The sequence below is a fragment of the Microcebus murinus genome, chromosome 15, assembly GCF_040939455.1.
Source record: "Microcebus murinus isolate Inina chromosome 15, M.murinus_Inina_mat1.0, whole genome shotgun sequence".
In the NCBI taxonomy this organism is placed as follows: domain Eukaryota; kingdom Metazoa; phylum Chordata; class Mammalia; order Primates; family Cheirogaleidae; genus Microcebus; species Microcebus murinus.
Genome location: NC_134118.1, coordinates 7,241,864 through 7,253,561, shown reverse-complemented (window position 1 = coordinate 7,253,561; position 11,698 = coordinate 7,241,864). Strand labels below are relative to the sequence as shown.

Here is an 11,698-nt window from a genome sequence, read left to right as displayed (position 1 = left end):
ATGTATTTGTCTATTTTTATTTCTTTTTGCTTGGAATGAAATGTCTATTGAGAGAAAGTCTTTGGGAAACCAAGTGGCTGTTACAATTGATTGTTATAATAGGAATAATAAAAAGGACTTTGGTTAAAAAAACAACGGGTGCCTTGCAAAAACTAAGTGATGGTGACGCGACAGAGGCTGGAGAACAGGCTACCTCTGTGGTGGCGGGAGAAGGGACGCTGCCTGGGAAGGGCACGAGGGAGGGTCATCAGGGGCTGCACCAGTATACACATATGGGACAATGCACTGAGCAGGAGGGAGGGTCATCAGGGGCTGCACCAGTATACACATATGGGACAATGCACTGAGCAGGAGGGAGGGTCATCAGGGGCTGCACCAGTATACACATATGGGACAATGCACTGAGCAGGAGGGAGGGTCATCAGGGGCTGCACCAGTATACACATATGGGACAATCCACTGAGCAGGAGGGAGGGTCATCAGGGGCTGCACCAGTATACACATATGGGACAATCCACTGAGCAGGAGGGAGGGTCATCAGGGGCTGCACCAGTATACACATATGGGACACTCCACTGAGCAGGAGGGAGGGTCATCAGGGGCTGCACCAGTATACACATATGGGACACTCCACTGAGCAGGAGGGAGGGTCATCAGGGGCTGCACCAGTATACACATATGGGACAATGCACTGAGCAGGAGGGAGGGTCATCAGGGGCTGCACCAGTATACACATATGGGACAATCCACTGAGCAGGAGGGAGGGTCATCAGGGGCTGCACCAGTATACACATATGGGACAATGCACTGAGCAGGAGGGAGGGTCATCAGGGGCTGCACCAGTATACACATATGGGACAATGCACTGAGCAGGAGGGAGGGTCATCAGGGGCTGCACCAGTATACACATATGGGACAATGCACTGAGCAGGAGGGAGGGTCATCAGGGGCTGCACGGGTATACACATATGGGACAATCCACTGAGCAGGAGGGAGGGTCATCAGGGGTTGCACGGGTATACACATATGGGACAATCCACTGAGCAGGAGGGAGGGTCATCAGGGGTTGCACGGGTATACACATATGGGACAATCCACTGAGCAGGAGGGAGGGTCATCAGGGGCTGCACGGGTATACACATATGGGACAATCCACTGAGCATGAGGCTTGTGTGCTTGAAGAATTTCACTGTTGACACCTTCCATCTCAATTTTTAAAAGTGGAAAAAAATAATTTCAAAGTAGTTTTAGTAGATGTTTTATAACAACGGTCCCCAAGCACCACGGACTGGTTTCATGGAAGACAATTTTTCCACTGAAGTGAGGGGGCAGGGGATGGGAGGGAATGGTGAGCTATGGGGAGTGGCTGTAAATATGGATGAAGCTTGCCTCCCTAGCCCCCTGCCACTCACCTCCTGCCATGCAGCCCAGTTCCTACCAGGCCGAGGACCAGTACCAACCTGTGGCCCTGGGGTTGGGGACCGCAATTTTATAAGCAGAGAACAAACACGATTTGTTTCTTACTCAGTTCAACGACCCAAATTGTTTTTAATAGAAACTACAATATTGGAAATATTTATCTGTAATGCAAATAATAAAGAAATATTTTTAAAAATGCAAATTAAAATTATGATAGTATGATAGGGCTGGGATGGTTTACGATTCACAATTTTAAATGCCAAAGCCCCAAGATCAAGCAGAAGGCACTGATGAGCTAGATTTACAGGCAAGCTAATAGGAAATTCGACCCAAAATAAAAGACCACTCATCCCTCTCAACCCAACAACCCAAGAAGAAGCTGAATTGTAAAAAAAGCTGTAATAACAAATAACAACCAACAATATTTTAAGGAAAGGAAACCTCCAGCTAAGTAAGTTTATTCCAACTAAGTGGACCATGGAAGCAGCTACCAGTTGGTTGCATGAGCTGATCAGAATACCTGAGAAATGCGAGGAAACTTCCTACAGGAGAAGTCAGTGAACCCTAAGTCATGGAAGCCAGCAGGAATCGAAGGGTTGTTCTGTATGAAAGGCCTTCCCGTTGCATCCCTGGGAAGCTGTTTGTGGACAAGCGCATTGTGGCGCAGCAGACCTCGATGTGTTCGGAAGGTGACGCAGCAAATGTCACATCTAAGAGAAGAGAGGGACAAGATACGAGGAGGCAGTGAGTAGGAGTTTCCACTGTCCATTAGCCTTATTACATTTTTTGTTGCTTCATTTCAATGGAACAAAATAAAAATGATAGGATATCAAGAAGCCAGTCTGGCTGATTAGCACCAAAAAACTTCCTTTTTTTTAAAAAAATTATATTCTACCAACTTCTGGATATCAAACCTTTGCAGGCAGCACGAGATGTACATATGACCCAAACATCCGATGTCTATACCACGAGAGATAGTTGGGAACTTGAAGCCACCGTTGCAGACTCACTTGTTCTTACCCAAATCACGCAGTGTAGACAGGGATCAGAGGGAGAAGTTTTCTCCCTCTCTTAGCTCAATGGATTCTAATTACTACGTAAATGTTTAAAAGTCAAAAGGCATATATTTATGTAGCATCTAGAGCAATCACATCAGCATCCCTGGCATCTGATAGGGATAAAATGATTATTTTAACTTCTCCAATTGAATTAGAAGTGACAATGATTGTGTATTAAACTGTGATATTACCATAATCACTATCTGAAAGACAATCAGAGCTCTCATCTACTGAGTCCATACTAAGTGCAAGGCACCCTGCCAGGGTAGCAAATATGACACCCCTGGCAGGCAGGTACAGGTCACAACCCTCATCTTGCAGATGAGGACACTGAGAACCAAAAGTGTTAAGCAACATGACTGAGGTAACATAGCCAGTAAGAAATAAAGACGAAATGTGAGCCCAACTTCCTGCTGTCCCCCCTTCCTTGAAAGACTCCCACAAATGCAGTCTACTTCAAAATCATGGCCCTTCACGTTAGAGATGATTGTCACTATCCTAAACGTTCTGGGCCACATGGATGCACAGCGAACACCACGTTATGATTCTGTCTCTGCTATTCATACCAGTGTTGTCTTTTAGGTCTTCACTGAGAACCATATTAAAAAGGATACAATAATTGGGACATTATCAACATCCCCTAGACCTGCAATGAATAAAGTCGTAACTAAAGCCACATGTGGCTGTTTAAATCTAAATTAATTAAAATTTCCTCAGTCACATTAGGCTGGTCGTAAGGGCTCACATGTGCCGGGCGGTGCAGATGCGGCACGCTTCCAGGACTGCGGCCGGCCCTGTTAGACAGCGCCGTGTGCCAAGCAGCATTCCGTGTGCTGACACACACAGGTGTGTTTGGTCCCCACAAAACCTCTAAGGTAGGCTCTGTTATCCCTATTTTACAGTGAGGTAAAGCAACTTGCTCACATTTGTACTGCATACACCTCAATGAGAACTTTTTTTGCTTTGAAATTCTTCTCTGAAAACAGAGATAACGAAATCCCCCATGAAGCAGCCAAACTCACTTTCGCAAAGTGTTGAAAGAAAGAAGTGCCAGGTATGTGCAGCGTGCTTGCCTTATCACGCCGTCGCAGGCATGGCAGAACTCAACCCCGCCACACAGCCACCTCTCCTGCCTCCTCTCCCCACCAAGATCCCTGTCGTCAGCCGATGCATTTAGAACGCCGGCTTCCCCCGAGCCACGCACAGCACAATGTTCTTCTGAGGGGATTCTGCCGAGCTCACCAGGGTGGTCAAGGCGCCAGGGAAAGGATGGATCCAGATAACCCAGAACACTTTTAGGGACTGGAAATCCGCACGCTGGGGGCTCAGATGCCTACGTTTCCAGGGGTCTAAGCCACAGGCTCCGCGACAGATTCAGCAGGGAGGCAGACGCGCAGGTCGTCTTCCTGGCTAGAACGTGCTGAAGGCTCCGCGCCGCACATGCAGAGGGGAGGGCGGCCCTTGGAGGCCTCCGAGAGCCTCGTGCTGCCCTCCGTGCTCCTGGACACGGAGCCCCCTCCTCTCTCCCACCGCCCTCACTCAGGCCCCCGCCCCAGCTGAGCGGCACACGCCACGTGGTCACCAGACCACTGCCTTGCCACTGTCAGCTGAACCCTCTGTACTGGACCGAAAGATGACAGAAATGTCTGAATCAGATATGTAATGAGTATTTATAAATGAAATACGGGGCACCTTCCATTTGTTTTGAAATTATGTGGGTCGGGGAAGAGACGAGGCAAACTTGGCTGTGAGCTAATAATTCCTGAAACTGAATGAGGGCACATGGGGTTCCTACTCTCCTCTCTACTTCAGCATATGTTTGAAATGTTCCTTAATATGTCCAGAAGAGAGAAATATCGCATAACAAAGAGTGGGCTGACATTTTTTCCTCTTTTCCCAAGCTTTAATGATGTCCAGACCACTCTCTATAGCACACATATGCAGGGGCTCAACTTATAAAAACTCTAGAAGACGAATCCCTGCATGGGAGTGCCCTCATGGCACATGGCACATGAAGGCGCCCACTGCATGAGGGGCTGGGGCTCAGGAAGCCTCCACAAACGTGGGCTTTATGCTCAGGGCAGGCTGGGCGCTCATGCCTATGGCCCATCTGGTTTGGTACTTAATGAACTGAGATAGTTCATGGGAGCCGTGGGGCCTGGAAGTTGGCCCGCGCCTTCCCTGAGAGGTGAAAATAAGGAGGGGGGAAGAAAGACTCAAACGGAGACCAAGTGTAAAGGCAGCGAGACCTGTCACCCCGAGGATCCTGCAGGTGTTTCCCCCTGAAGTCTACAATAACTCACTCTTCTTGTAATAATTAGCACTTACTACCTATCTTTTGTGTACAGTATTTGCAGTGTGTTTTAAATTAATTTTTATTAGTGCTGTGTACCGTCCTGGATGCTGGGACGTTGCAACACACACCTATACTCATTTCATCCAAACAATCCAGTGAAATAAAAAACATCAGTGTGAACGAATGAGTCTATGGTCACTCGGCCACACCTGAAGTCCTTCGTGTATCCCCAGCACGCCTCTCCTGAGTACAGCAGGACTCCAGATGGAAGAGGAGGCTTGCTAATCAAAGCCAGTCCAAAGGAGAGCTCATAAAATAATTCACACACACCTTAAATATTGTATTTAAGCAAACACATACATACACGGTATGTCTAAAACATCTCATTATGTATTTGATGTAAATGTACATGAATATCATAAAATGATCCTTCCTATTGTGGATTCTGTATTTACAAATTTGTCTACTTGCTAAAATTTAGTTGTAAATCCCAAATCACTACTTGTGGTGCTTCTGTGGTCATCACAGGTACTGTGTTTCCCCAAAAATAAGACCTACCCATATAATAAACTCTAGCAGGATTTCTAAACATTTGCGCAATATAAGCCCTACCCCCAAAAATCAGACCTAGTGATGGGCGTGGTTACACAACGTATCTGCACAACCATGCATTTCGTCTCGGAGCGGGTAAAGAAGAGGAGCAGCCCTTCTTATCTGCCCCATGAGAGCTCTATTGCTCGACATGAGAGATTGGGGCGAATGGTTCTAAAGGAAATAGAGTCGCAAGAAATTCAGGATGGAATTTGGGGTTTGGAGAGTTATGATCATGTTCCAGAAGAAGACGACTTAACTATATTTGAATAAATGTAGATTGTTGTACCGTACTTAAAAAGATAACACATTCCCTGAAAATAAGCCCTTGGGTGTCTTCCTGAGGAAAAATAAATATAAGATCCTGTCTTATTTTTGGGAAAACATGGTATGTGCAGAGTAATGATAAATTTGGGTTGCCTGACACACGTTTCTAGCTGAGGTAGGAAGAGACTACACTCTGCTTTTAATTCAGCTTTCATGCTGTAAATAAACGTCCTTTTGCTATCTATTTTGTGCCATGGTTTCGAAATTTTGTTGGTGATTTCAATGTTTAAAATGTCCCCAGGCACTGTCTGATGTCTCTAAGCAAACGAGGCCATGTGACATGCCTTATGAAGAAAGCACGTGCGTTACATGAGCTTCATCCAGGCACGAGTGATGGTGCTGTCAGCCACTGAGTTCGATGTTAGTGAATCAACAATATATGTTAAATAAGGTACCTTTAAACAAAAACACACGTAAAACAAGGTTATGTATCGATCAGTTGACAAAAATGTGACTAGAGGCCCTCAGGGACCTAACCCTAGGAGCAGTGGTGCAGTATTCACAGCTACTTCACAGAATCCACCTGCCACAATAAAGAACCAACTGTACAGACATTTGCCAAACTTCCTACGGAGGGCCAAGGACTCGTGTTTCAGTCTTGTTCCACTGACTAAAGTTCCACATCATTTGTCATTGCATGAATCCTACTCACAATACAACATCTTTGATTTCCAGTTTTAGATTCTTTAAAGTGGAGAAAGAACTCAGATTTTTACAAACCAAACTAAAGCAGAATCCTAGATTTTTACAATTATTTCTCTCAACTGCACTTGCCGTCTACTTTAGCAAGTAGACAAATTTATAAATACAGAATCCACAATAGGAAGGATCATTATTTTATGATATTCATGTACATTTACATCAAATACATAATGAGATGTTTTAGACATACCGTGTATATGTGTGTTTGCTTAAATACAATATTTAAGGTGTGTGTGAATTATTTTATGAACTCTCCTTTGGACTGGCTTTAATTAGCCAGTGCCTGTGCCTGTACAATTATTTACAATTATTTCTCTTGCCTACCCTAAATTTGACAGCAGTTAAAAAAACATTCTTTCCACTGTGCACTGCAAACAAGCTTTTCCAATCTAAGTTTCTAGAGAGACTCTTCTTTTCTTTTGTTAAACAATATTTCATTGGCTTATATAAAATTTAATTAAATTATAGTAAAATGATTACAAGTATTACTAACACAAACAGGCCAGGAAGACTTAACACTGACTCTCGGTAGCATGCAAGTCAACCACAAAAGGTGGGCAGGTGGGCCTGAAAAATGAGCTGCTAACTTCCTGAGCTCTGAACCATATCTTACCAGTAAAATAATTTTTGAGCGTGTGGCCTAATCTGTTTGCTCTTTAACTGAGAAGTATGTATGTGTGTATATATCTGCCTATGTATTTATACAAATAACATACATTAGCATGTATATATATATATATAAAATGTGCCAGGTAATATTATAAAAAATACAAAAGTAGAAGTTTTTTTAAGATGAGATTTAAAAAGTTCTATTTTTCCTCCCTATATCCCAGAGATCCTCCTGAACACTCTCCATTTTTGGGACTGCTATATTTGTGTATAGCCTAATGGCTGTGAATACTTAGTGTGACATCAACAAGCAGGTTTTACAGAGGGAACGGAGAATGCCTCTTACTATGGCAATTCGATTTAGAATGTACTGTGCCTCTATGGCAGCAATGAATTTTTAACAACATGGAGTTTTCATCACTTATCTCTGTGTCTATCTCTTCCTGTATTCTCTCACTCACTCTTTAATCCCTCCTGTCTCTGGACAGAGTTTCACACATAGCAGGTGCTCTATCAGCACATGGCAAAACTGCCCAGTACCAGTCACAGCTCTGCATCCCTGTGGGAGGCAGCTTGGAGCAGTGAGGGGCAGAGGGATGGGCTCAAGGTCCACAGTCACTAGTGGGGGAGTGGGGAGTTCAGATTGTGTGACTTTGTCTGCATTTTAGTTGCTAGCTGTGTAAAATTTCCCAAACAAGGCAGATTCCCTAGACCTGCCGAAATCAGAATAACTGGAGGATGGGTGTAAGAATCTGTATATGAATACGCACACCACCTGACTCTTAGACAAGTTTGGGGAATAAATTATAGTGAGAATTAAGTGCAAGAATCTAGAATCTGGAAACATCTTAAGCTACAAGCCTATTAGAGCTCCCAGAGAACAGAAACTGCTGATACTGTATTCATCTTTGTAATCTCTTTCTCCTTCCTTCTCCCAGCCTCAGTTTCCCTTCTCATCTGTAACAGGGGGATCTCTGCAGTCACAGTGAAAGTGCTTTGAAGACTGCTAGGTGCAATTCCAAATTTAACCATTATTTTATCTTGCTAGGAGAAAAAAGTAATGAGGCAAAGCCCATTTCCTAGACATTTCCTGGAACGTTTTAGCAAATATGAAAATGCAGGAAAATTTGAGTTTTAATTTCAAATGATGTATTCTCTCTTCTCTCAAGAGCTTCACAACCGACATCATTCTTTGGTGAAATCTTGAGACACATGGGGAGAAACTATTGTCCTTTCTGGCCAGCCCCTGTCCTGTCCCACCTGCTTTTCGCCTGTCTCTCAAGAAAAGGGCACGTTCCCCTGGCCCGCACACACGCTCAGTTTCCTAAGAGAGGCCGAGCAAGGTCTGGAGCCATACTTCACACCTTCTTTTTCGTGGGATTTCAACCAAGGCACTCCTATTTTAGTTCTGAAAAGATACAGAATGTCACCTTACAACCAAGTGGCTCCAAAGTGGCAGAGAAAATGAAAATCCTTCTTTGAAACCAGAAGCACATTGTGAAGTTGGTTAAAAGGAAGGAAGAAACACAGAAAAACACCTGCCTTCCTGCCTCACACTCAGCACCTGCTGATAGATCATAAAGAAAACCAGCACCCAGGAACATTTGGATCATCCTTTATCAATCAAGACACTCAGGTTCAACCAGCCCTCCCAAGGCCTCTGGGAGAACACTCTGCAACCTTGTTTCTAAGCAGCTCTTCAAGGACAATGGAGGTCACTGTAAATCTGTGGACCAAGTTGCTGGATGCAGAGCCAGAGGCTGGCTGGCTCCAGGGTATTTGCAAACTTCACTTGGGCTTCATTAAGACCCCTGCATTGGCCAGTGGTCCCCACAACTTTCTCCTCACCCCTGGTTTGTGGGGTATTTCAACCCTGCCAAGAACTTGTAAAGAGCAAGATTACAAAATATTTAGATGGGGTAGAACTGCGCTCAGAGTCACAAGAGAGGGGAGAGCTGCAGGACAAACTTCATTTTGCAAGAGACCTTGACAACGTGCCAGAGGGAAACTGCGCAAATCTGACTGGCTGCCTTATGGTATTCTGCTGACAGAGATGGCCCTATGTTGGAAACTGAGAATAATTTTTTCAAATGGAAACTGACTTCACCGTCAGTAAGGTAAATGTATTTGAGAAAGGGTATCTGTAGGATCTAAAGTAGCCCCATCAACCTTTCTAAAAACAAAACTTTCTTTTTCTTTTAAAAATCACATATGGAAATAGGTTACTCTCAGGGAAAAAAAAATGCTCGAGACATGACTCCAAAGGACAGTTTATGGTGAGGTTACATGTGGACCGCAAGATGGACATTCAGCCTAACTTCAGCTTACAGAAGCTGCTCGGAATGTGTGAGCTCCAAACCATGGCTCACAAAGTAAGTGTCTCTGTATCTCAAGGCAGTGCACAAGAACTGATTTACCCAGAAAACACCAGAATTCTAGCATGTTAGCCAACGTTTCTGTAAGAGGAGGAGAAATTTTAATGTAGGATGCTGGTGTAGCTCTGACCATTCCCCAGCCCCATGTATGACACTCCAGCCCATGGGCGCGGGGTACTGCCTCCGGAAGGGCTGCTCGGCTGTGGCAGTTTGTTTCGGGGAGCAGGGGCTGCAGCAGTTCTAGGGTGGATGGCAGGGAGGGCTGTGGCGCTGCACGTGCAGAGGGGGAGCAGCTGGCTGCAGCTTATCTCCCCCCTCCCCGCTTCCCTCAGCATCACTTGTCACTGAGGGTCCCGGTAGGTGTGAAGCACAGACAGGAGGGCGGGCAGACCCAGGGGAAGGAAACGCCTCCCAGCAGCACAAGGTGGGCCAAGTTTCCACACGGCTGTCAGAATGTCAAGGCACAGCTGGCAGCAAGGGGACTGCCATCAATGGGGCTTGGGGGCCCATGATCAGAGAGAGCCTTCGGCATGTGCTTAGAGAAGGGCCTTTCAGTTGTCAGTGGTGTAGGCAGGTGCTGTCACAGCAAGAATTAGTTCTAAACTCTCTTATCCACAGCACTTCCTGTCCCTTCTTCAAAAATCAAACAGACAAGCAAAACCCCACAGCACACTGGCTCTGGCTTTTGCCAGGCGGGAAAGAGCACGATGCTACTGTGGTTAGGAGTCTGACTCTCACAAGAGCCGAACTCCACTCTGTCCTGGAGTCACAGAGACCCAACCCTGCCAGCCACTGCTTGACCACATGCCTCGAGTCACCAAAGGAAGAGGGGACAGCAAGATGAGGGGTGGAATGAACCAGCTCCCACAGGTCAAGGAAACACTCTCATTGGTTGTCTGACGTTTTGTCCTTTCAATTCTCAATGGACTTTAATCCAACAAAGAACGTTCTCGTCTACACTCAGATTCACAATCGGTCCTAAAATTAAAAAGTAAAATCAAAGTTTTTTAAAAAATCATTGAACTGAGAACTTACTGTGTTAGAGCACACCTAATTGGACAGGGCACTGAGATATCTATTCTTTTGACAACAAATGTCCTCATAAGAAGACGGGACATTCTTCTTTCTTTTTCTCATAATTCTGGGCTGGGTAGAAATGTGGTATGACAAATATGCTATTAAAGTATGGACATTCTCTATAGGGAGTAATGGTAAAGAACCAGCCCCAAATAAAGCCAGCATTGTGATAACTCACAGTAGGGCTAAGCTACTTATCAGGAACAACTAGCACCATTAAAAGCATTAGCCCTGAAATGTGAATCTGGAATCTGTAACCACTAACTGGAGCAGTTGCCCACATAACTTTCAGGAAGTACCTAAAATGAAGAGGGAGCATGTATACATGCTACAGATTAAGGGTCAAGCCCGAAGGCAAATTTATCAGTGATGTGATTTATAGAAATAGAAAACAAGGACAAGGAAAGTCTTTTTGTTCTTCTTAACCTTGTGGCTAAATAGTTTTATGATTAGCTCCTGCAGTGCTTGCTACAGTAACATTTTATCATCTTGTGACCTTAACTCTTCAGCACAAGAGGAAAACCCTTAAGGCAACAAAAAAGGCATATCAGAGCAGCCCAAAGAGATAATAAACCACTCAGGTGTTTCCTTGGGGCCTCCTTAGTTACATAATTCCATCAATTCTATCACTGCCCAGGCTGTAATCCTAGCACTCTGGGAGGCCAAGGCGGGAGGATCCTTTGAGCTCAGGAGTTCGAGACCAGCCTGAGCAAGAGCAAGACCCGGTCTCTACTATAAATAGAAAGAAATTAATTGGCCAACATATATGTATACATATATAATTAGCCGGGCATGGTGGCGCATGCCTGTAGTCCCAGCTACTTGGGAGGCTGAGGCAGGAGGATTGCTTGAGCCCAGGAGATTGAAGTTGCTGTGAGCTTAGGCCGACACCTCGGCACTCTAGCCCAGGCAACAACAAGTGAGACTCTGTCTCAAAAAAAAAAAAAAAAAAATTCTACCACTGTGGCAGCTGAGGGTAAACACATGACCTTCCTATAATCAGCACAAAAGGGTTAATATTTTGTTGTTCTTGTTAAGAGGCTAAGCATATTGTCAAATAACTGAGTTGGCAAATTTCAAACATCAGAAAACTCATTTCTTTAGAATCCCAGGTTTCCCCAACAATCTTAGGAAAAATGATGTGTGGTTCTATTATTTCAAGGTGTCAGGTCCCTTCAAGTTTCTAAATATCTGCTTTCAACACAGCTGGATTACAAAACCTGGGAGGCAGGCCTCAAATCAAA

The 11,698-nt window shown here is 44.7% G+C and overlaps 1 protein-coding gene across 4 annotated transcripts in view; it reads right to left on the bottom strand.

Moving 5' to 3' along the window:
- RREB1 (ras responsive element binding protein 1) overlaps positions 1-11,698 on the bottom strand; it is a 132,637-nt gene that overhangs the window by 19,620 nt on the left and 101,319 nt on the right. For all 4 annotated transcript variants that reach the window (XM_012737731.3, XM_012737730.3, XM_076010454.1 and 1 more), the window contains exon 9: positions 1,940-2,129. In XM_012737731.3, coding sequence (XP_012593185.1) covers positions 1,940-2,129 — 190 coding nt within the window. The remainder of the gene's footprint in view (positions 1-1,939; positions 2,130-11,698) is intronic.